The sequence below is a fragment of the Amblyomma americanum genome, chromosome 7, assembly GCF_052857255.1.
Source record: "Amblyomma americanum isolate KBUSLIRL-KWMA chromosome 7, ASM5285725v1, whole genome shotgun sequence".
Taxonomy (NCBI): Eukaryota; Metazoa; Arthropoda; class Arachnida; order Ixodida; family Ixodidae; genus Amblyomma; species Amblyomma americanum.
The window spans coordinates 166,763,886-166,790,883 of record NC_135503.1 but is presented as its reverse complement, the minus strand read 5'-3'; the positions used below and the strand labels follow the sequence as shown (position 1 = coordinate 166,790,883).

The window sequence follows — 26,998 nt, the reverse complement described above, 5'->3', positions numbered from 1 at the left end:
TTCCTGTCATAGTATCTCGTCTGGGACTGCTGGGTACGCAACAGATTTTGATGTGCCGCTCTCATAGTTTGCTCAAGACGTTCTCTTAGATCGAGAACGTAACCATATGTCGTCTTCGTGTCTTCTCCCAGCTCTTCCCTTGTCCAGAGCACTCTGAGAACTGCGAGCAGTCCTCGCACATGTCATCCAAATATCAACTTAAACGGAGAAAACCCCAGACACGCTTGCGGGTACCTCTCTGTATGCGAACAGAAGCGGAGCGATATAATGGTCCCATGTTTTGGGCTGCTCCTGACGGAGCTTCCGCAGCATCTGCTTAAGTGTGCCGTTAAATTTCTCCACCATCCCATTGCCTATTGGATGGTAAGGGGTCGTGCTGAGATGTTTCACCGCCAAGAGATCATTGAGCTCCGTCATCATTTCGGAAGTGAAACAGGAGCCTTGATCACAAAGCATCTCTCTCAGAAAACCTATTAGGGAAAACATCGTCACCAAACCTTCTGCCACGGTTTCTGAATCTATCTTTGGCAGAGCCACAGCGTCGGGATACCTCGTGGCAAAATCGACGAGAGTGAGAATATATCTATTCCCTTTCACCGATGTGGGTGACAGCGGACCGACAATATCGGCAGCGACCCAATCAAATGGAGTGTCGATAAGAGGCATGCGTCCCAGTGGAGCTTTCTCTACTTGGCCTTTGGGGCGCGTCCTTTGACAGGAGTCGCACGACCTGACATACCTCTTAATCTCCTCCTGCACTCCCGGCCAATAGAATTCTTCCAGAACTTGATCTGTAGTCTTAATGCCCTGATGCCCCGCCAACGGGCTATCGTGGGCAAGCCTTAAAGGGACACTGAGGAGAACCCTATCAAATTTTTTTGTTAGCAAAATCTGATAGTTCGGCATTTCATGGCTTTGTAGCCGCTTGTCCGGGAGCGAAAGATGCATTTATTTCAAAGAAATTTGGATTCGAAGTTGAAAAAGTTTTCCCTCCGCTCTGATTCAAACTCCAGAACTCTTATGACGTCACGGAGAACTCTTACGACGTCACAGGACGGAGTGACGTGAAACGTTCCCCGCAGGGGGGCGTCTGCAGCTTGCAGGCGTCGGTGAGTGGTGACACCGCGGGTTCCCGAGCATCCGCATGGACATCCCCGCAGGGGGATGATGGTGAACCGTGCATCACCACGGACCCGAGCACCCGCGCCTAGCTGTGCGTGGCATCGTCGTGTCTGGGGAAAAGGGGATCCTGCTGGTTGAGCCGATGCTGAAACGGTTTTCAAATCGCATGAAACGCTGTGGTTGGGAAGAAAGGACCTTGAAAATCATGTGTGTAATTTTTTTCCCGATTCTATCCGCAAACAGAGCTGCAATCGCTTCTTAAAAACCCACCGCCGGCACACCCTCGTCGCTTCCGGAAGCGCCGGGTGGGAGGACGGCAGAGACGGAGAACTGGCGGAAGTGACGCCATTCGCGGAGAGTCGGCCGGCCGTCCGGCTGCGCTTGCTCCGCTGCGGCCCGCGCTTTGGCGAACGACAGATAAACGCAACCTTCTGCCAGTGCCGTTTGCTTTCTCGTTCCAGCGTTCCGTGTAAGAAGCCTGCATATAAACCAGTTTTGGTATGGTACCCCTTTCGAACAGCGCTCAGCACACAGCTTGGTAGAATCCGTCGGTTGTTCTCCCCCAGCCTCTTCCACGTTAACCAAACAATCTGGTGGTACGCAGCATGCCGAAACTGCCTGCACAAAATATGTGCTGCAATATTTCTCTTTTTGTTATATTACTTTCTTACCTGTTTGTAAACTCTTTGCCTTTTCGCCTTTTCCAGCTGGTTCACATCCACGCTGAGCTAAGGCCACTTCCAGCACTGTCTTTAAGGCACACAGTCTTGAACTTTTTTGAGGTCGTTACGCACTGTGTGCCTTTTTGCTTTTTCCGGATTGCTTGCACCTCATGGCAGTATAAGCAATTCTCTTAATCTTTCATCAGTGTGCAGCACATGCAGCTGCACCTAACTGAACAAAAAACCGATTATATAAGCTTAGTATACCTGAGCAAAGCAAAGATTTTCATTCATGAGCGCTTGGTCATGGCTGACGATCGACAATGGCGTCAGAATTCTTACAAATTTGTCCTTGAGTCAGAATGGCAAAGTGGTCGAGCAGCGGTATGCATATATCTGCCACAAGTAATTCTGCTGGTTATCTCGATACGCAGCAGCAGCAACTATATCTCGCAGCATACTAGTTTTGATGAGCAGCACTGCGAGCTCCGAAATTTCCGGCTTGCTTAGCTTCTTATCAGGCGGTGGCACCAGTTTTCTGCTTAGTCTGTAGTTCTCAACAATTTCGGAATAGGTTTGCGCGCACTCGTCCAAATTCCGACAGTCCGGCGGTTCCACAGTTACCCAGAAACAAAGATTATGGGAATGCGCTGTCTACACCGGAGTCGACGAAGATATTGATAGCAGAGAAAGCTGGGAAGCCCTGCTGCACAGCGAAGAACCCGCTCGGCAGAAACAAGCCAATCCGCCTGGCGGCTGACGCCGCGAAGAGACAAAATCTATTTGTTAGCCTTTAGTCACGGAGGCTCTGGCCCCCGCCCTCCAGGCCTGCGTGCAGGGGGCGGTGAGTAGTAAGGGGTCTCCATTTCCGGTGGAAATGAAAGCTGTCATCCAGTCGAGATTTCCAACACGTGAAAATGCCGCGAATTGACTTTCGCTGCCGGCGCACTCCGCGGCGTCGATCGTTGGTTCCGCCATTTTCTGAAGCTGCTGATGGCTCGAACATGTATGGGGAAAGTCCAAACTGTTCAACACTGCTTGAATTATCCATAATTTCTAAAACGTAGTCCTTAAAAGCCCGCTGAAGCAACGCGCTACGCAGCAAAGCCGTCGGTGCCGGCCGGAGATCCCCGTGGATGACGTCACGATGGTCCCGACCAATCGCGGGCAAGAGCGGCGTTCGCTAGGCGCCCTGAGGCGATGGGGCGCATTTTCTTCTAAAAACAGCTTTTTGCGTTTATTTCCGCTCTTTTTCAATGAGATATTCTGTTTCTGCGGACTAAAAGCTACAAAATGACGTAGAGAATTCATTTTTTTCGAAAAGTGCTTCAGCTTCCCTTTAAGGCCCCTCGGCGGAGGCAACACACCACTTTGGCTCCAGCTTCCTGTAGACGGCACCTCCGGCCTGACCCGACCGGGGGAAATCGGCAGTCGCCTTTTCCTGTCCTCCCTTCCGTCTTTCACTTTCCTATCTCCTTCTCACAACTCTCCTATCTCCAACTCACTTCCTGTTTTTTCTTTTTTCCTGGCGGCGAGGGTTAATCTTTTGTGACCAACTACCCTGAGTTGCGTCATATTTGGTTATAGTTGAGATGTACAACTGGCGTGGACAGGACTTGCTTTCAAGTTCCTGACCCGTCCCCTCGTTGGACTCCGTGGTGGGTGGCTGGCACAGTGACCGAATAACTACATTTTTTTATGGCTCCCCCCTTTCAAAACCAGATCGCTCTCTCAAGAGAGGGCGGAACGAAGCAGGAGATCTTTTCTCTAAAAAGAAACAACCATTTTCAAAGTTTCATGTTATTCACAGTGAATGCGAACAAAAGCAAGCCCGAATAATATCACCATTTCTTGTGTCCAAATGTTTAACAGATGCCTTGGGCCCTGGTTACAAGTTATCAAAAATGGCCAGCGGCGACCTACTCCTTGAATTGCGTGAGAGCATCCAGTGCTCGAAACTGTCAAGCATTGCTTCCATAGGGGACATACCTGTCTCCGTGACTCCCCACTGATCCCTTAACACAGTCCGAGGTGTTATCTCAGAAAGTGACATCATCCATTTAACAGAAGCCGAAATGCTTCAAGCGCTGACCGACCAGAATGTGATTGACGTTCACCGAATCAAAATCCGCAAGGACAATAAAGAAATAGACACCAAACACATGGTCCTCACATTTAACATCAGCACTTTGCCCGAAACAATCGAAGTTGGATATCTGAAAGTCAATGGCAGACATTATATACCCAATCCCCGCCGATGCTTCAACTGTCAAAAGTTTGGCCACGGCTCACAGACCTGCCGTGGCCGCAAAACCTGCGTGAAATGCGCCTCGAAGGACCACCATTCTGAGGAATGTGATGCAGCACTGCGCTGCGCAAACTGCGAAGGAGACCACGCTGCGTACTCCAGGGCGTGTCCGTCCTGGAAAAAGGAAAAAGAAATTATCACCGTAAAGACTAAAGAAAACATTTCATTTAAAGAGGCAAGGAGGCGTTTTGCGCTTATGAACACATTCTCTTTCACAGCAAAACCCAACTTCGCTGATGTAGTGCGCAGGGGCGTAGCACCACAAAGCACTCCGGCACCTGCCGAGGCCACTTCCACCAAGCCAATGGCAGGGCCCTCCACGCCCCAGGCAGCGACAGCGAAGGCTGCTCTGCCACCATCAAAGCAGGGACCGGCGGTCCATGGGTCGGCATCCCGCAGGACCTCCCCCCCATCGGGAGAAACCTGGAACTAACACAACCGCGGCTGCGCGATCCTCCAGCACCTCTGTTGAGGTGATGGATACAACACCCACTCCGCCTCCATTACAGCGGCGAAACAGCTCTCTTGAGCGAAAAAAAGGCAGGCCCCTCATAACGGGCCCACTACCTAAGTAAATCTCCTTTCATTTTCTTTCAAAAGCATAAAAATGGCTTTTTTAACTCAATGGAATCGCAGAGGACTTATGCGGAACTACAGTGACATAACACATATTTTAGGGTCAATGTTACCCATAGTTTTATGTCTTCAGGAAACGAATCTTGGTCCACAACATGTGCATATCCTGAAACAATATAAAACTTTTAGACGCGACCGCGAGCAGGCAAATCGACTCTCGGGAGGCGTCGCAATTGTCGTCCAAAGCGGCGTCCCTGCTCAAGAAGTCAAACTTAACACAAAACTTGAGGCAGTTGCAGTTAGCGTCGTTACCTACAAAACAATAACAGTATGTTCTGTATATCTTCCCCCGCACATCACATTAACAATCGAAGATTTAGAAAGCCTGCTTGATCAATTGCCAGAGCCATATCTGGTACTTGGCGATTTTAATGGTCACTCCCCATTTTGGGGAAGCGAACGATGTGATTCAAAGGGACAAATAATCGAAGATTTTAATCCTCTCAAATAACATCTGTCTTTTAAATACAGGAAAAGCCACTTATTGTTGCCCAAGCTCGGCAAAAATGAGCTTCCTCGATTTAGCTTTCACATCACCATCGCTTTTTAATGATTTTAAATGGGATGTTTTAAATGACCCTCTGGGAAGTGATCACCTACCTACTATCATCAGCCTCTCATCGTCTACTCCAGTCATCCCCACAAGACCACGGCGCTGGAAACTTCACCTCGCCGACTGGTCACTTTTTACAGCAAGTGCCACACTAGAGAAAGAATTTTGTGAAGACCTCAGCATAGACGAAATTAATGAAAAGTTACTAAATAGTTTGCATAATATCGGCCGCTACACTAACCATACCACAAACAACAGGACTTGTACACAAAAAAACATAAAGTATGGTGGACACAAGAATGCACATTGGTAAAAAAACAACAAAATAAAGCTTGGGGCTCTCTGCGTCGGTATCCCACAGCGGAGAACTTGATTGCCTTTAAGAGGGTCAGGGCCAGAGGCGATTCGTTCGAAGAAATGCCGAGAAATCCTCGTGGCAGAAATATGTATCCTCAATAAACAGTTCAATAACCTAAAAAAAAATGTGGGAAAAGGTTTGTAGATTCAGTAGTGACCATACCCCTTTCACACTTCCCCTATTAACTACACCCGGGACACAAACATCATTAGAAGAACAGGCCAACATACTGGGCGAGCATTTTGCTGAAGTTTCCAATTTGTCCAATTACACAAACACGTTCCAGAAGCACAAAGCAATAGCAGAAAAACAAAAACTTCCATTTGCAGCAGGTATGCACGAGGACTACAATCAACCCATCACACTCCAGGAATTGAATAGGGTTTTATCTTATGGTAAAAACACAGCACCAGGCCCAGATAATGTGCATTACACTATGCTTGCCCATCTCTCTGAGGCTGCCGTGCAGGCATTGTTGAAATTCTTTAACAAAATATGGACAACTGGGAATATACCTGAGGAGTGGAAGAAAGCAATAATAGTACCTTTTCTGAAACCCGGAAAACCACCAACAAGTCCTAACAATTGCAGACCGATAGCCCTCGCCAGCTGCATTGCTAAATCTTTCGAAAGCATAATAAACATTAGACTGACCTTCACACTTGAATCTCGTTGACTCTTAGATGTACGTCAATGTGGATTTAAGAAAACATGCTCGGCCACTGATCACCTTGTCCGCCTAGAAAACACCATTCGGGAGGCATTCATCCACAGACAGCACTGTATCGGGGTCTTCTTCGATTTGGAGAAGGCCTATGATACCACGTGGAAGTTCGGCATCCTCCATGACCTAGCAGAGCTAGGGATCCGCGGCAGGATGCTGAACTGCTTGAACGACTTCCTGTCTAACCGCACATTCAGAGTCCGTCTAGGAGCAACTCTGTCAATGACATTCACCCAAGAGAATGGTGTACCCCAGGGATGCATTTTAAGTATGACACTCTTCATAGTAAAAATGAATTCTTTGGCCGAAGTAATCCCCAAGTCCGTAATGTATTCAGTTTATGTAGATGACCTACAGATAGCATACACTTCTTCCAGCATACTGTCCTGCGAGAGACAAATACAGATCACACTAAATAAACTGGCTGCTTGGGCAGAGAAAAATGGATTCAAGTTCTCTCCTCAAAAAACAGTAGCTGTTCTGTTCTCATTACGACGAGGCCTACAGGTCGATCCCAATCTGTGCTTGAATCAAACCACACTGCCAGTCAAACAGGAACATAAATTTTTAGGCGTCACTTTTGACAAGAAACTTACATTCCTACCACACATTAACAACCTAAAAAAGAAAGCATCCCAAGCCCTCAATGTATTAAAGGTACTCTCGCGAAAACGTGGGGGTCCGATAGAACATGCCTATTAGAAATATATCGCTCTTTGGTGCGCTCGATACTGGACTACAGCTGCATAATATATGGTTCAGCAAGAGCATCCTACTTAAAACGACTGGACCCTGTTCATAATCTTGGTCTGCGCTTATCAACTGGAGTATATAGAACATCCCCGGTAAATAGTCATGTTGAAACTAATGAGCCCACACTAGAGGATAGAAGAGTCACACTTACATGCACGTACATCCTGAAAACCCGTTCTCTTCCAAAACATCTCTGCTATCCCATAGTTACCAAGTGCCCCTCTATAAGATTGTTCAATAATAAACCACATGTTGTCAGGCCACTAGTAATGCGCTTTGAAGATAAATGTGAAGAGTTAGCAGTGCTGGACGCCCTAACGAATATTGCACAAAGACATGAATATCTGCCACCATGGTACAACCTCCCTTCGGTGTGTGACTTCACACTGACACACGTAAACAAAGAGGAAATGCCACACGAGCACATACTGCAAGAGTTCTTTGCACTACAAGAAAAATATGGCACCTACACTGAATTTTACACTGATGGCTCGAAAACAAAGTCATGTCAGAAGTGCAGTAATTCAAGGAAAAAGCGAAAAAAACGATACGATTGCCACAGTATGCATCGGTATTTACTGCGAAGTGTTATGCCATCCTCGTAGCCGTAGAACAAATAGTAAAACAAAACAAAAAATAGCGTCATTTACACCGATTCACTGAGTAGGCTCAAAGCGCTGCACTCTACAAATGCTGCTGAACCCATAATAGGAAAAATCATACATAACATAGTTAAAATCACAAAGCAAAAACATAACATTATATTCTGCTGGGTCCCTAGCCATGTTGGAATTTAGGTAATGAGAGAGCAGATGCTTGCGCAGCACAAGCTCGAATTGGTCATATAAAACAAGTTAGCATACCACACAGGGATTTTTCTAAATTACTGCACAGTAAACTCAGAAATAAGTGACAGATTGCATGGGACGAACAGACAAACAACAAACTACATTCTATAAAACCCATTTTGGGAGAATGGAGATCATGTAAACATCAGGAGCGTTTTACAGAAGTTATTTTGTGTCGACTACACATTGGACACACACAACTTCTTACTGACAAAAAAAGACAAACCTCTCTGCGAAATGTGTGGAGATGAACTCACGGTAAACCACATTTTAATTGTATGCACAAAACTGGAACAACTGAGGAAAAAATATTTCACAATATTCTACAATGAATACATCCCACTACACCCCATGTTACTTTTGGGAGGTCAAGCACTGGTCGATTTTTCAAGCATTTTTAAGTTTCTCAGAGAAGCCAATGTTTTAAACAAACTTTAGATATAAAAAGCATAACCTTTAACAAAAGCTCTAACCGTGTGTTTGGCGCATCATAACCTCAGTTGCTTTTGCGCCATTAAAATCAATATAACTAACTAACATGACGTGAAACGTGACGTAAACGGAGACTCCGTGATTTCCGGCGGCTAGCGGTGCAGTCTAGCAGCTGCCGAAATGAAAGCTACCGCCGCCGCACGTTGAAGGCATCTATCGGAGGTCAGAACCGTCGCTTCATTTACGTTTGCACCGGCGTCTTGCCAACGTTACGATGGATCCCATTCCCGAACCCGACGACGTAGTTCTTGCAAAAACTCCGGCCTGCATTTCAGCGACCTCAGCCCCACAGAGCGTGGGATGCTTTTGAGGGAGCACGGTTAGGTTAGGCGCCGGCGGGTCTTCCCCCTTCCTCAGTGAGCAGCCGTTGCAAACTAAATATCATAACCCCAGTGCGAGGAGTCGCGAGGGGCCAGGACAAGGTCGGCGCCTTGCGCCCATCGGAGGCTGGCCGGGGCTTTGGGGCCAACGGATTGTGATTCCTTGAACGGCGCAGCAGGCGGCATCGAGGTCTCCCACGGTTGCAAGGGTGAAGTTAAATATTTATTTTTTTTGCCACAAAAAACGGGTGGGTGCTCAAGGGCGGTCGCATTTAAAGTTGGCGGCTTGGAACTAAAGCCAGCGCACGACGCTTCAACGGCTTCCACTAGATCCAACGGGTCCACTGGATCGGGCTCTCTCGCCCACTTGCATGTACTTTCAGATATGTACTGTGAATGGATTAAATTAGCCGAGCTCGAAAAGAACAGCTCCGTCCAACTGCTGAAGCTGTTGAATTACGTCACAACGCGCACCTCGCCGCGGAGCCGAATCAGTCTGGCCGGCGGCGGCTGGCGCACTCGACGTGAAATAGAGACATGCTCCAAGTCTCCCCACCAGTGCGGTCGGAGTGCGCTGAAGCCGCCGAACGCGTTGGCGGTCAAGCGCAGTTTGAGTATAGAGGTCTCGCTTTGGCCAACATGCCATCGCCGTGCAGCGCGCGCGCGCGCGTTACGCTGGAGCATAAACGCGTCTTAACAGAGCCTGCGCTTAACCGCTAACCAACGTATTTGGTGGTGGCATCTATGGGAGACGCTGAAGGCCCCCGTCCACTCACTGAATAAAAGAAGAAATCCTGTGCCGAGGTTCGGAATCGAACCAGGGCCTTTGGCGTTGGAGGCGTAGATGCTACCACTCCGCCACGACGTCTCAAGTTGCAACCATCAATAAAGGCGCATCTAGTGAATGCACTCTTCTGATGCAGAAATCACCGCGCTTTTGCTGTGTATATCCTGACCTAACAGAGCCAGGCCATCAGCTTTTCTGAACTGCCTTGTACCTTGTCTCCCGTCCCTAATAAACGATTTCCATTAAGTAGTTTGAAGTTGACTGGCACAGCCGGGGATGTTTCGCCGGGCGAGCGTGCGAATACACAAGTGCTGCCTTGTACGATCACCGACCATCGTGCCATCATAGTTTTTCATCGACCGTGGTGATCATCTGACAAGCCTTAACAGGCTCCTCCAAAGGTTAACTAGCACTTGAAGCGGCACTTGGAGTTCATCTGTTGTTCGGCGCTTGTAAATCGAAGTGCGTCAAAAACAAAACCACAGGGCACGCAAAGCTCATAGATGTGAAGCGCCACAGCAAATCGAAACATCGAAACTCTCCTGGCCGCCTGTGGCGCCGCCAAGCATCGGTTTTCTTTGCTTCCAACATTGAGGTTGTCTTTTGTCTGCCTTTCTTGTGTGATAAAAGTGTACTATCGGTTTTAAGTTTTAAAAGAAAACACCCCGCAGGGGGGCGCCTGCAGCTTGCAGGCGTCGCGACGGTGAGTGGCGACACCGCGGGTTCCCGAGCATCCGCAGGGACATCTCCGCAAGGGGATGATAATGAACTGTGCATCACCACGGACCCGAGCACCCGCACCTCGCCGTGCGTGGCATCGCCGTGTCCGGGGAAAAGGGGATCTTGGTGGTTGAGCCGATGCCGAGCGTTTGGACCCTTAAGGCCCCTTGGCGGAAGCAACACACCACTTTGGCCCCAGCTTCCTGCAGACGGCACCTCCGGCCTGACCCGACCGGGGGGAATCGGCAGTCGCCTTTTCCTATCCTCCTCTTCATCTTTAACTTTCCTATCTCTGTCTCACAACTCTCCTATATCCTACTCACTTCTTGGTTTTTCCTTTTTTCCTGGCGGCGAGGGTTAACCTTGTGTGACCAACTACCCTGAGTTGCGTCATATTTGGTTATAGTTGAGGTGTACAGCTGGCGTGGGCAGGACTTGCTATCAAGTTCCTGTCCCGTCCCCTTGTTGGACTCCGTGGTGGGTGGCTGGCACCATGACCGAAAAACAATGTTTTTTTATGGCTCCCCAACTTTCAAAACCTGATCGCTCTCTCAAAAGAGGGCGGAACGAGGCAGACAACTTCTTTCAAAAAAGAAAAGTAACTTTCCCCAAATATCATGTGATCCACAGTGAACAACAAGATAAACAGGCAAGAATAATATCCCCCTTCCTTGCGTCAAAGTGCTTGACTGAAACCCTAGGCATTGGCTATAAGCTGTCAAAAATGGCCAGCGGCGACTTATTGCTCGAACTGTGTGACAATGTCCAACATTCTAAGCTCTCCAACCTAACGTCCATAGGGGAAATCCCGGTCTCCGTGACTCCTCATCGCTCACTAAACACTGTCCGAGGCGTAATATCGGAAAATGATTTTCTTCACATAACTGAAAAAGAAATGCTCGAAGGGCTCATCGACCAAGACGTCATAGATGTCCACCGAATCAAAATCCGAAAGGACAACAACGAAATAGACACAAAACACATGATCCTGACGTTCAACACCAGCACCCTGCCCGACACAATCGACGTGGGATATGTGAAAATCAATGTACGACCATACATACCAAACCCTCGCAGGTGTTTCAACTGCCAAAGGTTCGGCCACGGCTCACAGAGCTGCCACGGTCGTAAAACTTGCGCAAAATGTGCCTCTAACGATCACCAGTCTGATTTATGTGACGCAGCCCTGTGCTGTGCAAACTGTGAAGGAGAACATGCTGCATACTCCAGGGCATGTCCGTCCTGGAAGAAAGAAAAAGAAATTATCACCATAAAGACCAAAGAAAAACATTTCTTTTAAAGAAGCGAGAAGGCGTTTTTGCGCTTACAAACACATTCTCCTTCACAGCAAAACAAAACTTCGCTGATGTGGTGCGCAGGGGGCGTAGCACCGCACAGCACTCCGGCACCTGCCAAGGGCCGCTCCCACCGAGCCTATGGCAGGGCCATCCACGCCCCAGGCAGGGTCAGCGAAAGCTGCCCTGTCACTGCCAAAGCAGGGACCGCCGGTCCATGGGTCGGCATCCCGCAGGACCTCCCCCCGTCGGGAGAGGCCTGAAACTAACACAACCGCGGGCTGCGCGGTCCTCCAGCACCTCTGTTGAGGTGATGGATACAACACCCACTCCGCCTCCATTACAGCGGCGGAACAGCTCTGTTGAGCGAAAAAAAGACAGGCCCCTCATAACGGGCCCACCACATAAGTAAATCTCCTTTCATTTTTCTTTTAAAAACACAAGCATGGCTTTTTTTAATTCAATAGAATTGCAGAGGACTTATGCGGAATTACAGTGACATAACACATATTTTAGGGTCAATGTTACCCATAGTTTTATGTCTTCAGGAGACCAATCTTGGTCCACAACATGTGCATATCCTGAAACATTATCAAACTTTTAGACGCGATCGCAAGCAGGCAAATCGACTCTCAGGAGGCGTCGCAATTGTCGTCCAAAGCGGCGTCCCTGCTCGAGAAATAAAGCTCAATACAAAACTAGAGGCGGTTGCAGTCAGCATCTTCAGCTATAAAACACTAACAATCTGTTCCGTATACATTCCTCCACATTTTACATTAACAGTCCATGATCTAGAAGAATTGATAGTTGAACTTCCAGAGCCATATCTGGTAGTTGGGGATTTTAACGCTCACTCCCCTTTTTGGGGAAGCGAGCGCTGCGACTCTAGGGGGCAAACAATCGAAGATTTTATCCTCTCAAATAACATCTGTCTTTTAAATACAGGAAAAGCAACTTATTGTTGCCCAAGCTCGGCAAAAATGAGCTTTCTCGATTTAGCTTTCGCATCACCATCGCTTTTTACCGATTTTAAATGGGATGTTTTAAATGACCCTCTGGGAAGTGATCACCTACCTATTATCATCAGCCTCTCATCGTCTACTGCAGTCATCCCCACAAGACCACGGCGCTGGAAACTTCACCTCGCCGACTGGTCACTTTTTACAGAAAGTGCCACTCTAGATAAAGAATTTTCTAAAGACCTCAGCATAGATGAAATTAATGACAGGTTTACTACATGCATAATATCTGCTGTAACACTCGCTATACCACAAACAACAGGACTCGTACAGAAGAAACACAAAGTATGGTGGACAGAAGAATGTACATTTGCAAAAAAAACAGCAAAATAAAGCATGGGGCACCCTGCGTCGGTACCCCACTGCAGAGAACTTACTCACTTTTAAGAGGGCCAAGGCGAGAGCGCGATACGTGCGCAGGAATGCTGAGAAAACCTCCTGGCAGAAATATGTGTCCTCTATAAATAGTTCAATACCATCAAAGAAAATGTGGGACAAAGTCCGTAAATTCACTGGTGACCGTACTTCCTTCACACTTCCACTTTTGACAACACCCGGTACACAAACATCGTTGGAAGAACAGGCCAATTTATTGGGCGAGCACTTTGCTGAAGTCTCAAGGTCGTCCCACTACACAAACGCATTCCAGAAACACAAAGCTATAGCTGAAAAACAAAAACTTCCATTCGGAACAGGCATGCAGGAAGACTACAACCAGCCCATTACGCTCCAGGAATTAAATAGTGTGTTATCTTCCGGTAAAAAGACAGCACCAGGCCCAGACAATGTGCATTACAATATGCTTGCCCATCTCTCTGATACAGCCGTACAGGCACTGTTAAAATTCTTCAATAAAATATCGATGACTGGCAGAATACCTGAGGAGTGGAAGAAAGCAGTAATAGTACCTTTTCTGAAACCCGGAAAATCACCAATAAGTCCTGACAATTACAGACCAATAGCCCTCACCAGCTGCATTGCTAAATCTTTTGAAAGTGTAATAAACATTAGACTCACCTTTGTACTCTAATCTCGGCAACTATTAGATGTTCATCAATGTGGATTCAGAAAAGCATGCTCAACCACCGATCACCTTGTCCGCCTAGAGAACACCATACGGGAGGCGTTCATCCACAAGCAGCAGTGTATCGGGGTCTTCTTCGACATGGAGAAGGCATACGATACCACGTGGAAGTTCGGCATCCTCCGCGACCTAGCAGAGCTAGGTATCCGAGGCAGGATGCTGAACTGCTTGAACGACTTCCTGGCTAACCGCACATTTAGGGTCCGCCTAGGAACAGCTCTCTCCATGACTTTCACCCAAGAGAATGGCGTACCCCAAGGTTGCATTCTAAGCACGACACTCTTCGTAGTAAAAATGAATTCGTTAGCCAAAGTAATACCCAAGTCCATAATGTATTCGGTTTATGTAGATGACCTACAGATAGCATGCACTTCCTCCAGCATATCGTCCTGCGAGAGACAAATACAAATCACACTAAATAAACTAGCTGCTTGGGCAGAGATAAATGGGTTCAAGTTCTCTCCTCAAAAAACAGTAGCTGTTCTGTTCTCATTGCGACGAGGCCTACAATTCAATCCCAACCTATACTTGAATCAAGCCACACTACCAATTAAACCAGAACATAAATTTTTAGGACTCACTTTTGACAAGAAACTCACATTTCTACCACACATTAACAACCTTAAAAAGAAAGCATCCCAAGCCCTCAATGTATTAAAGGTGCTCTCGTGAAAACGGTGGGGGTCCGATAGAACGTGCCTATTACACATCTATCGCTCTCTGGTACGCTCCAAGCTGGACTATGGGTGCATAGTATACGGTTCAGCAAGAGCATCCTACTTGAAAAGACTGGACCCTGTTCATAATCTTGGTCTGCGACTATCAACTGGAGCATATAGAACATCCCCGGTAAACAGTCTTTATATTGAAGCTAATGAGCCTGCACTAGAGGATAGAAGAGTCACACTGACATGCGCATACGTCCTAAAAACCCATACTCTTCCTAAACATCTCTGCCATCCCATTGTTACCAAGTGCCCATCCAAAAGATTATTTAACAATAAACCACAATCCATCCGGCCACTAATAATGCGCTTTGAAGATAAATGTGAAGATTTAGGAGTACTGGATGCCCTGCCGAATATTGCACAAAAATATGAAAATTTACCACCATGGTACAACCTGCCTTCAGTGTGCGACTTCACACTGACACACTTACATAAAAAGGAAATGCCACATCAGCTCATACTACAAGAATTCTTTGAACTGCAAGAAAAATATGACACCTTCACTGAATTTTACACTGATGGGTCAAAAACAGAAAGTCATGTTGGATGTGCAGTAATTCAAGACAAAAATGAAAAAATGATACGACTGCCACAGTATGCATCGGTTTTTACTGCCGAGAGTTATGCAGTCTTTGTAGCCGTAGACCAAATAGTAAAAGAAAACGTTAAAAATAGCGTCATTTACACCGATTCACTGAGTATGCTCAAAGCGCTGCACTGTAGAAACGCCGCTGAACCCATTATAGGAAACATCATACATAACATAATTAAAATAAAAAACAAAATCATAACATTATATTCTGCTGGGTGCCCAGCCATGTTGGAATTGTAGGTAATGAGAGAGCAGATGCATGCGCAGCACAAGCTCGAATTGATCAAATAAAACAAGATAACATACCACACAGGGATTTTTTGAAATTAGTGCACAGTAAACTCAGAATTAAGTGGCAGGCTGCATGGGAAGAACAGGCAAACAACAAACTGCATTCTATAAAACCCGTTTTAGGAGAATGGAAATCATGTAGACATCAAGAACGTTTTACTGAAGTTATTTTATGTCGGCTACGCATTGGGCACACACACCTTACACACAACTTTTTACTGACAAAACAAGACAAACCTCTCTGCGAAATGTGCGGCGATGTACTCACTGTAAACCACATTTTAATTTCATGTAGAAAACTGGAACAACTGAGAAAAAAATATTTTACAACACTCTACAATGAATACATCCCATTGCACCCCAAGTTGCTTTTAGGTGATCAAGCACTGTTTGATCTTTCAAGTATTTTTAAGTTTCTTAATGAAGCCAATGTTTTAAACAAACTCTAGGTATAAAAAGTGTAACATTTAACAAGAACCTAACCTTGTGTTTGGCGCATCATAGCCATAGTTGCTTTTGCGCCATTAAAATCAGTATAACTAACTAACTTTTAAAAGAAAACTTGCTTCAATATTGAACCGCGCAACCTTCCTTTGTCAGCCTCTAAGATTCGCGTGACCATGTAGGAAGGAAAATTCCTCCAAGGTGGCGCCTCTTGTCCTATGGCGTCACCACGCTTGTACTTGCGAGATTGGCCTGTGGCGGCGATAGCTGTATTTTGGTTCTTGCTATTTTCTACCTTACAAGAGCTTTGTTTTCAGTAAGAGTGGCGTTTTTGTGACCAGGAGCTGGTATTCTATCGATATATGCCAACTTCAATTTCTCCTCAGTGTCCCTTTAACACCTGTGATTGGCAAGACTTGGGAACTACTACCTGTCTAACCTCTCTGCCAGAGGCGAGATGATAGAGGTGGTACAGCAAACCCTTTTCAACAGAATACGAGTGCGAAGTGCCGTGCTTGCCTTGAAACACCTTCCCTACTTTCACCCAACACGCCTTCAATGACTCATGTCTCTTTGCTCTGCTTCTAACATTTCCTTGGCAAACCTCATGGGAACAACGCTTAAAGCAGTATTTTCCCCCCTTCGTCCAGAAACTTCCTTTCCAGACAGCACCAATTTTGGGCCCTCACCCTCACCATTTTCACTGGCGACCTCGTCCTTGACTATGCCAGGACATAATTTAGCAACGCCCTCAGATTTCTTCCACTTAATATCTGGATTTGACGGCTCACGGGCCTCTGGTATATTTCCAATTATGACATCGTACAATGGTGTCTCCATGCACTTCACCAGGGCCGTGCCAGTGAAATAAGGGGAAGCGATATAGACTTCTGCCTCCGGAACTTCCAGACTACTGCTATCAACAAGGAACACCGTAGATCTCTAGCCGGTGAGAGCTGAGTCAGGAACTAGGGCTCTCCGCACAACCACTGTGTTGCTCCCCTTGTCCCATAAAACACGCACGGGCAGGCCTCCGAGCTCTCCCTCTAGTACAGTAATGTGTTGGGCGTCTGCAGGCTTTTTCAGGACAAGTCCGACCACACCCTTATTCTCAGCTGGTTCAAGCCTCTCTGCTGTTGTGGACACAGTTTCATGCGCAACACTCTCTGGCCCAACACAACAGGTCGACTGCTTCGGGTTTTCGTGCTTTCTCGAGCAGGAGCTTACATCATGCCCTGTTTTTCGACAATAAACGCAATAAAGCTGTTTCGGCTTAGAGCGACAGTCGGCAGCCTTATGTCCAGGTCGGTTACAAATGAGACACATTCCTGACTGTCTACTTGATGGTACATCCTTTCTCGGAATGCCCACCTCGAACGATTCTTTGAACGAAGAAAAGTTTCTTTGCCGCTGGGCCTTTAAAGAATTGTCTGCTGCCTCAGCCATTTTGTCCAGCGTCTTTCACTCTCTTTCCCGAAGAAAAATCGCTAGACGACTATGACAGTTCTGATGAACTGCTCGGCCACCACCAAGTCTCGTAAATTGTACGTTGTGGCCGTTCCCGACATCTCGACCCATCGATCGAAGAGACCGAGCAAACAACCTCCATATTGCTTGCCTGTTTCTTTATCAAGCGGCTTACTCTCACAAAACCTTTCACGATAACCTTCTGCAGTAAACCGAAAATGTTGGAGCAGGGCTATTTTTGCCTTATCATAGTCCATTGAATCTGCTGGAGACAATCGACCGAACACATGGAGAGCCTCCCGAGTCAAAAACATACTCAGTGCTGTAGCCCATTTTTTCTTAGGCCAGCTGTGCCCTTCTGCGATAAGCTCAAGACATTGAGGTGTGCGTACAAATCATCCCTGCGATCGTCGAAAGGTGGGATCAATTTGTGTGGGCTAACCGCTTCTGAGAGCCCCGATGCGGGTTCACGATTACCCCCACCAGCTTCTGCGAGCCTTAATCGGAGCTGCAATCTACGCTCTTCAGCCTCTGCTAGCAATTTTGCATGCTCGCGTTCGGCTTGTGCTTTATGCTCTTCAGCCTCTGCTTGCGCCTTGGCGCGCTCGCGTTCGGCTCCTGCTAGCGCTTTATCATGCTCGCGTTGAGCCTGGCGTTTGGCTGCACGTGCTGCGCGTTCCTTCTCTTGCTCGGCAGCCACCCACGTGCGCAGCTCGGCATCTTTCAACCCTAACTCAACTCCTTTAGCGTGCTCGTCGTTTCCTTATTATTAAAAAAAATCCCTCAATATAAGTTAAACGGCTTCGTCATGTCGCGAATTGGTAACGCGTTCCCTGCTTTCCGAAAGGGAACGCTATCGCGTGCAGGTTCGAACAAGAGATCAAACAAAACGAAGCCATATTTATAATTTAAAGGAAAAGAGCCAATAAGAAATGCACAAACCAGCAAGAAAAACACGCAATCAACATGCGTACAACACTAAAGAAATAAAAGTTGGGCTGAGGCTTAGCTGAAGTGTTAAGCCCGGATATCTCGAAGCGAAAAGCGTTTAACAAGGTGTGCCTCGTGATTTCGGCATTTCAGCCGCTTGTCTGGCCTTGCACTTTTCGTATCTTCGCTGCTTTTGAGCCAACTCCCACGCTAGCACTTCTGGGTCTTCTCCTCCTTCCATGGCGAAAGGTCAGGCGACGGAGGCAGCGCGTGGCGGCGACGACAGCTGTGGCAGCAGCAATCACCTGCGCTCCGCGTGATGTCACTCGGTTTCGCGCATGCGCAGCTGTGGTAAATCTGTAGTGTGGCTCACGCGAAGCCCGGTGTTGACGAGCCTAGTGAAGCTTTTCGCTTCAAAAGGAAAGTGTTCACCAGGTACTGAGCGTCCCAGGTGAAGCGGATATGTCTTGCAGACAGGGCGGACGCGGGTGGTTGTCGTGCGACGCATCGCTGGCGCTGCGTCAAAGGAAGCGACGGAAGGGAGCCAAGTGGTATTAGTGGAGAGAATATAGGGAGACGCTGGTGGACTCCTGTCAGCAGCCCGAAGAACTTGCCAGCAGCAGAAAGAACAAGCATACCCAGGTCTGCCGACGGCGTCACGAAACGCCGGAGGCTTCAGCGGGCTATCCAAGAGTGCCTTATGGCAGCACGGACCCTCAGTCCATTGGCTGCCACCTCCACACTCTTGCAAGGAACGCGGGAGGCTTGCATCGGAGATCCAAGGAAGGTCACAGCAGCATAGACCCAACGTCCGACGGCTGCCGCCTCCACGCTTGAATCACCCGACCTCCGCTGCACTGTCAACCCCATTCTTTGACAGCGCAGCGGAGGTCGGGTCATTCAAGCGTGGAGGTGGCAGCCATAGGACATTGGGTCCAAAAAGCAGAAAGAATTAAGTTAGACGTAATAATAAGGAAATGCACGAAACGAGCACTGGGACTCCCAATCTCGACCTCAACCGAGGCACTAGAGGGAACGGGGGTGCATAACATAACACATGGGTGGAGTTAGCGGAAGCAACGACAATGGCACAACTCGAACGCCTAAGTCCAACTGAGACAGGACAGCAGATTCTAAACTGGGTAGGACTACAAGGGAACAGAGGAACCAAATACCAGACGTTCCACATTGAGTCCAAAATCAGGAAAGCCCTCACGGTCACACCAATACCTAAGAACATGCACCCACAACACGATCAGGAAAGATGCCAGCACAGAGCCGAACACTTGGCAGCAAAGCTAAGCAGAATGCCACCCGAGACGGTTGCCTTCACAGTCGCCGCCCTTGGCGGAGACTGAAGCTCTGTCTCGGTGGTAGTCGACGGTTCCGGAACAGAACAGGGCACAATATATACGAGCGGAGTAGACGTCACAGCAGCTGAGGAAGCGGCGATCGCCCTTGGCGTGTGTTAGTACGGACGTGAGGGTGATCATTAGCGACAGCAAATCGGCAGTAAGAAATTCCTGCAAAGGCAAAATATCACACTACGTGTTCAGCATATTATCGAAAGGCAACATAGAGGGATCACCCAAACCTGGGCCCCGGCTCACTCCAAAATACCAGGAAACGAAGCCGCCAACGCCCTCGCCCAAGCGCTTATTATCCGAGGGGGACGGCGGCCTCAACATAACTTTAAGGTCGAGACGCTCACGACCTACCACGAGGTCATACAGCACTACAGGTTAGGACAACGGAAATATCCACTCCCGAATAGGTCCCTCACGTCCGCAGAGGCAAGGCACCTGGCGCCGCCTGCAAGCCAAGAACCACATGTCTCCAAGATGGCGATACCTCACGCAAACGGGAAATCCGGAGGACCAACTCTGCAGATTCTGAAATAACTTAGGAACTCTAAGACATATCCTATGGGAGTGCAGCGACTCCCCGGGATATCATTTATTCAAGGACGAAGAAGCATGGTAGACAGCGCTTCATAGCAAAGACCCGATGACACAGGCCAGCATTGTTCGTCTGGCAGCCGAAGCGGCAAATGGCTTCGTCTACTAACCCCTGCCCTTTAGGATGACATCGGGCTCCCTGGACGCCTGCGAGCGGCACCCGAGCTCCGGTGTCACCCCCCTACGGACAATAAAAGTTTTCACCACCACCACCGCTGTGCTGTCGCCCTTAATAATAATAATAATTGGTTTTGGGGAAAAGGAAATGGCACAGTATCTGTCTCATATATCGTTGGACACCTGTATGGGGCCATAAGGGAAGGGGGAAAGGAGGGAGTGACAGAAGAAAGGAAAAAAGAGGTGCCGTAGTGGAGGGCTCCTGGATAATTTCGACCACCTGGAGATCTTTAACGTGCACTGACATCACACAGCACACGGGTGCCTTAGCATTTTTTTCTCCATAAAAATGCAGCCGCCGCGGTCTGGTTCGAACCTGGAAACTCCAGATCAGTAGTCGAGCACCCTAACCACTGAGCCACCACGGCGGGTCTGTCTCCCTTCACACCTCGGTTTTCTGACATGTCAGCTCTCCGCTCCTCGTGCTCGCCATGCTCCCTGTCGCCGCCACCTCGCATACACCATTCGCGCGAGCACACGCGCCACGCTGGGCTGGCACGCGCTGTGCTCCGCTGTCCGACGCACCACTGTCAACGCAGTGCGTTCACAAACATTCCGAAGATCTTTTGTGCACCTCACAGTAGAGCCCTTGATAACATGGCTTCCCATGTCACAGCACTTTTATCTATGATGCAGTGTTGCTCACAGTATTCTGTCATGGTACAGACTAGCAAGTGCTGGCCACACCTCTGCGCTGTGTGTCTGGTGAAGTCTGTGCTTCTCTGTGTTCGGTGGACGCGCTCGGCGGACACCACCGGGTGTAGTTGGTCTCGGGAGTGTAGTCAGAAGGGAAGGCCTTCTTGAGTGCAGTGCTGGAACCGTGGAGAGAAATGGGGCATATAATGCGAAGTGCCTTATTAAGGTAACAAAGTGGGTTTCAATAGGAGGTATTCACTTGACCTCGCTATATGGCATCCAACTCCCAGCTTGAGCATGCAGGCTGGAGGAGGAGGCCAATTAGACACGAGCCGCAAACTTTCACTGTGCTGCGTGTTTTCGCGACTACTGTGACTTCAGGGCATACTTCCTATAGGAGGCAAGCACAGCGCAGGGGGCGGCAGATTTCATGAAGTTTTCTGTGTAATGTAGAGGCTTCGTACACTGGATGTAAATAGGCTGGTAATTATGATGACTCTACTGAGGGTTTTTCATTTGCTTTTCCGTCATCTTCCATCGTGCCTTTTCCTCATGGCATTCAGAATTGGACCGTGTGCTCTGCTGCACAGGTGTCCCTTGGTGACGAGGTGGACCAGGTGCTGGGGTTCACGGCACACAACCCAAACCTGATGGAAGTTAACCGTGTCACCCTGCTGGCCACTCATCACGACCGTGTGACCGACAAGGGCCGCTTCCAGGTGCGGGTGCGTTGCCAGCGGCGGCTGGTCATCGAGAAGTACGACAACCACGAAGAATGACCTCTTCGGCTGTTCAACTGACACCATGTCACGACAGTCTAGCATGATCCAGAGGCTTCAGTCGCTTGGGCCGAAATTGACCGCAAAACTTTTTCACTTTGATGTAGTTGCTTAATCTCTAATAAAAGTAACAGTGGGTAATGTATGAACCAGGCTACTAGCTCAGCGAATGTGATTCTGTAAATTTCTTCAGAGAAGCAAACTACGTTCGAGCACTTAATGTGATTCGGTTAATCCAAAAGTGAAAAGCCTTAAAATTGCCTCAGACTTAACTGCGTGCATGTGTGTCTTTTGAAGGAAACACATAGCTGTGCACCTGTGCATTCGTGCACTCCCTTTCAGGCAAGAGCTGTGCTGTGGCGGTCATGTCCAACTCTTGTAGTTTAGACTGAACACGGATGTAGGCTACCAGAAACCTGAAGGTGAACAATAAAAAATAGATTTGCGAATGCGAAATCAAATGAGCGTTAGCCAAGTTGCTTTCACTTATGCTTTCAACAAATTTGGATACGAACGTGTAGATCACGAAATGACGTTTGGTACCACCCACATCCCTCTGCGACCACTGGTTTGCCTGCCACGGCCCTCCGAAGGTCGCCCCCATTATGGTTTCAAGGACTAAAGGTCGTCCGTGCGAATCCCTCACACACACACCAAGCTTCAAGTCGACTAACAACTTTGTGCGCCGAAACTTGCCGATTGGTTTTCCACACGTCTGAACTCTCTGCGACAAATGGGTGGGCCAAAATTTTGTCACCAATGGCGTCCCCAAGTGGCACCAGTCTCGGCTCCTGTATATAGTGGAGTGGAACGCCAACACCAAATGTAAACCGGCCGCCATGTCGGCCCAGTGACCACGCGCGCGGTCACGTGATGGAGGGTTATATTTTGCACGATGCAGCAGCAATTTGATCACATGACTGGCTGCCAATTTGAAATCTCGGAGGAACAAGAAACGTGTGAATGCGAGTAGTAAGCGCTAACGCTCTTAAAATCGCATGACTGTTACAAGCAATACTTGCTGGACTAGTTGATTAGAATCCATGCTAGTAGCGCACTAAGGATGAGGCACAAGAACAAGAAGTATGAGGCGGACCAGTGTTTAAGAAGTGCCCTATCAGGCCACCTGACCACGAAAAAAAAATCAAGAACCAAACTAAAGATGACACAAAAACTTCATGTACGAAGAAGCGAGGGAAACGCCTCATGTGACTAAGAAGGGAAATACAGAATCAGAACAAGGCAAAAATGTGAGGTAACTTCATACAAAGGAAACTAACTCAGGTAAAAATTTGCACAGCCCAAGCTTTTACGACAAGAAGGTCAACCAAGCACCAAAAAACCAAACCTAGAACCACCTGGAAGGGAAAAACAAATCGCTAAAACTAGGACATGGCGCATGATGAAACACTTGATGAACAATGATAAGCCAACACCAACACAGCAAAAAAACATGAAATCAAGGGACGGGAAGTAAAAACGCTAAAAACACTGGAGATGCCAACAATTAACACAGCAAGGAAATAAAGTAAAAAATGCTGAAATCATGACGGTGAACATGAAAAGGCCAACAAACAACACGGCAAAACAAACACCGAAGTAAATACCTGGATGTGAAAAAAAAACCAGACAACCTAAAAAGTGTTAATATCTAAAATTTCGTATTACAAAGGCTTACTCTTCTTCCGTCAAAGAAACAGGGATAGTTCACACACTGGTCATTCGAACGGATTATGTTGGCAGCTTTTATTATTGCCGTGTTTCCCTCTCACTCGTCTTTTCGAAGTCAGGCAAGCAACCCGATTCCAAACCTTTACAGTTGCAGCAGTGAATGCCAAGATGTCGGACTTTTTGCTTCATAGTTCAGATTCGGTCATCTACTCTATTCCTCTGTCGTGTGGCAAAGTATACGTCGGTCAGACGGGTCGATGTTTAAACCAGAGGCTGAAAGATCATGATAACAATGTGAAGCAAAAGGTCCGGTATCTTGGCATTCACTGCCGCGACTAAATTTATAGAATCTGGTTGCTTGCCTGACTTGAAAAGACGACAGTGCTAGGAAAACACGGCAATAAGCTGGCATGTGAGATGGTAGAAGCTGCCAGCATAATCCGTTTGAATGATCAGTGTGTCAGCAAGCCTTCAGTTTCTTTAAAGGAAAGAGAGTAACCTTTTTAGTACGAAATTTTAGATATTAACAACTTTTTCATTTGCGCTGTTTTTTTTCCTCACATCAATGTTTTTAACTTCTCGTGAATACTGCCCACCTTCCCTCTTTGTTATCGCCATCTTGCCCTGTCAGCCGCATGATCAAGCCAGACAGCAAGGGTCACAGATCAAGCATCCAACAGCCAGCGATTTTGGGAGAACCCAGTCGACGCTTGGCCGTGGGCAAAGCGTCATGTTCTGTGTAGTGTCCTTACATTTCCGCTGTGTCGCGGTGAGAACGGCCGCTCGTGACGTGCAATATCAGGAGCTTGTAGTTTGCAGCCTAGACATCAAAGGAGGCTTAGCGGCCTAGTAAGAACCCCAACAGGCGATATTACCGAGTAATAAACATATAAGACAAGCCCTCGAGGCGCTATTGGATGAAAAGCTTGATGCTTATATTGTTGTGTGTATTTGTTGTTTAAGTTAATACGTGAGACAAAGCCGAGACAATTATGAGTTGAGTGAGTTGCGACACCTCGGGTTCCTGAGCAGTGCGTCACCACGGACCCGAGCACCCGTGCTTAGCCGTGCATGGCATCGCCGTGTCCGGGGAAAAAGAGATCCTGGTGGTTGAGCCAAGGCCGAGTGTTTGGACCTTCAAGGCCCATCGGCAGAGGCAACACACCACTTTGGCCCCCAGCTTCCCATAGACTGCACCTCTGGCCTGACCCGACGGGGGAAGAAATCGACAGTCACCTTTTCCTGTACCCTCCATCTTTTGGTTTCCTATCTCTTTCTTACAGCTCTCCTGTCTCCTCCTCTCTTCTCAGTTCTCACTTTTAATAGGCAGCTGGGGTTAACCATGTTTGGTGTAGCTAGCCTGAGTTGCCCATATTTGGTTATAGCAGTGGTGTACAGCTGGCATGGGCAGAGCTTGTTGTCAAGTTCCTGTCCCGTCCCCAAGTTGTGCTCCATGGTGGGTGACTGACACCATGGCTGAAGGGGATTTTTTTCCTATGGCGGCCTCCTTACTTTCCAATGATCGCCCTCTTTTCAGAGGGCGGAACGATGCAACCTCCCAAATCTTTAACAAAAAGAAAACATCCTTCTCAAAGTTCCACTTCGTTCATAGTGAACAAAAGGAAAAACCAGCCAGACTGAAATCGCCTTTTATAGTCTCAAAGTCCTCACAGATTCCTTTGGTCCAAAGTACAAGGCAACAAAATTGCTATTGAAGACCTCCTGTTAGGACTCCTTGACATCACCCAAATATCGAAACTAGCAAACATTGAAACTCTGTGACATCCCTGTTCTGTAACACCACACAGATCAATAAACACAGTGCGTGGTGTCATCTCCGACAACGACTTTCTGCACTTGACAGAATAAGACTGAATAAGGCTGGAAGACTGTCCGAACAAAATTTGACTAATGTATATAGACTCAAAATACGCAAAGGAAACAAATTTCCACGAAAGGTCTGGTCCTGACCTTTGCTTACTGCACCATGCTCGAATCAATCGAAGTAGGGTACGCAAAAATCTCCGTCATACTGTATATAATAAATAAATAATAAATAAATAAATTCTTTATTTCACTCATGAAGTGAGGGAGTGCGGGAAAAAAAGCTGAAAATTCAGCTTGACTAGTTCCCAGCTCCCCAGATTACAAAAAATTCAAGAAACAAAAGAGAGGACAAGGAAAAAAAAAAAAATAAAATAATGGCAGAGCGGCATAATAACAACACAAATCAAAATACAGAAATGCTTTGTTTACAAAGTCAGATCGGCTTGTACAAGGAAAATAAACAAAACAATTCTAATTGAACTGTATGATACACCGGTGATAAGCGAAAGTACATGCCAGAAAAAGCCCGAAAAAACAAGAACGTTACATAAGTAAAGGAAAGAGACGGAGAAAACAATGCGCATGAACAGAAAAGCGTTGCTCAAGGAAAGGTACAGCGTACATATGCAAAATGCTAGAAATACCCCATCATATGAAGGAATTGTTTTCTATGAACAGTAATTTCAGTTCTCTTTTTGAAGTTAACTCGGGAGTGATGCCGTTTCTGTAACAGATATTTAACAAGTGTGGTAGCAATCTGTTTATCATTTGTCGTCCATAATCTGTCCTGCACGTTTTTACTAACCAAGGCTGTGTGCTTCTATATTCATAAGCTAGTGTCCTTTTACAAAGAGATGCCAACCGTAATAGACAATGAGTGTTGTTTTTTATTTCAGTCCTATAACGCGAACACAAGCCGTGCGAGTATAGGCTGTCTATTTTCATTATGCAATATTTCGAGAACAAAAGGTGGGAAGGGTGACTTCTGGGGACGTTTTCAATGTTTCTTAACATTTTTTTCTGCAAAGTCAGAATTTTTTGCAAATTTCCTTTGGTTGTATTCCCCCAGACTAGTTGGCAATAGTTTATGTGTGAGTGGAATAGTGCATTGTACAATAAAAGTTTAACCTTTGGAGGTAGAGTATATCTGTTTGCGTACGTTACTCCCACGATGCAAGACAGTTTTGAGATAACGTGGCTCACGTGATTGTCCCACGTCATATTTTCGGTGAAATATACTCCAAGTATTTTGAATGTGTTTACTATCTCTATCTTTGTGTTGTTCAACTTAATGTCTCTGTCTATGCTAATAATTTTGTTTTTCGCACGGTATAGGACAGCCTTCGTTTTACTAACGTTTATTTTTAATTGGTTCAGTTGGGCCCATATGTCTAATTTCTGAAGAGTTTTGTTCGCTCTAGTGATGACCTCATCTGCGCTAGCTGCAGTGAACAACAGTGTCACATCATCCGCGTAAATGACAAATTTCACCGTGGGATCGATGCTTATGATGTCATTTAAGTACAAATTAAAAAGAAACGGGCCAAGAATACTCCCCTGAGGCACACCTGCAGAAATGGGCAATACATGGGACGAGTAGCCATTTAAATATACGTACTGGTTTCGATCATTTAGGTAGGATGTCAAAAGCGATAGCACAGTTCCACGGAAGCCGTACATTTCAAGTTTTTTCAGTAGGATAGAGTGATTTAAGTAATCAAAAGCTTTTGTGAAATCGACGTATACCCCAAGGGCTACTTCTTTGTTTTCGAGAGATTCTAGAACAAATTCCTTTTGCTCCAGCAGTGCCATTTCTG

General features: G+C 47.1%; 1 protein-coding gene across 1 annotated transcript in view; it reads left to right on the top strand.

Annotated features, from left to right (window-relative positions):
* The window catches only part of LOC144096760 (uncharacterized), a 67,531-nt gene extending 45,699 nt beyond the window's left edge, over nucleotides 1-21,832 (top strand). The window contains exon 5 of the mRNA XM_077629633.1: nucleotides 21,495-21,832. Coding sequence (XP_077485759.1) covers nucleotides 21,495-21,683 — 189 coding nt within the window. The 3' untranslated portion in view covers nucleotides 21,684-21,832. The remainder of the gene's footprint in view (nucleotides 1-21,494) is intronic.
* The last annotated feature ends 5,166 nt before the right edge of the window (nucleotides 21,833-26,998 follow it).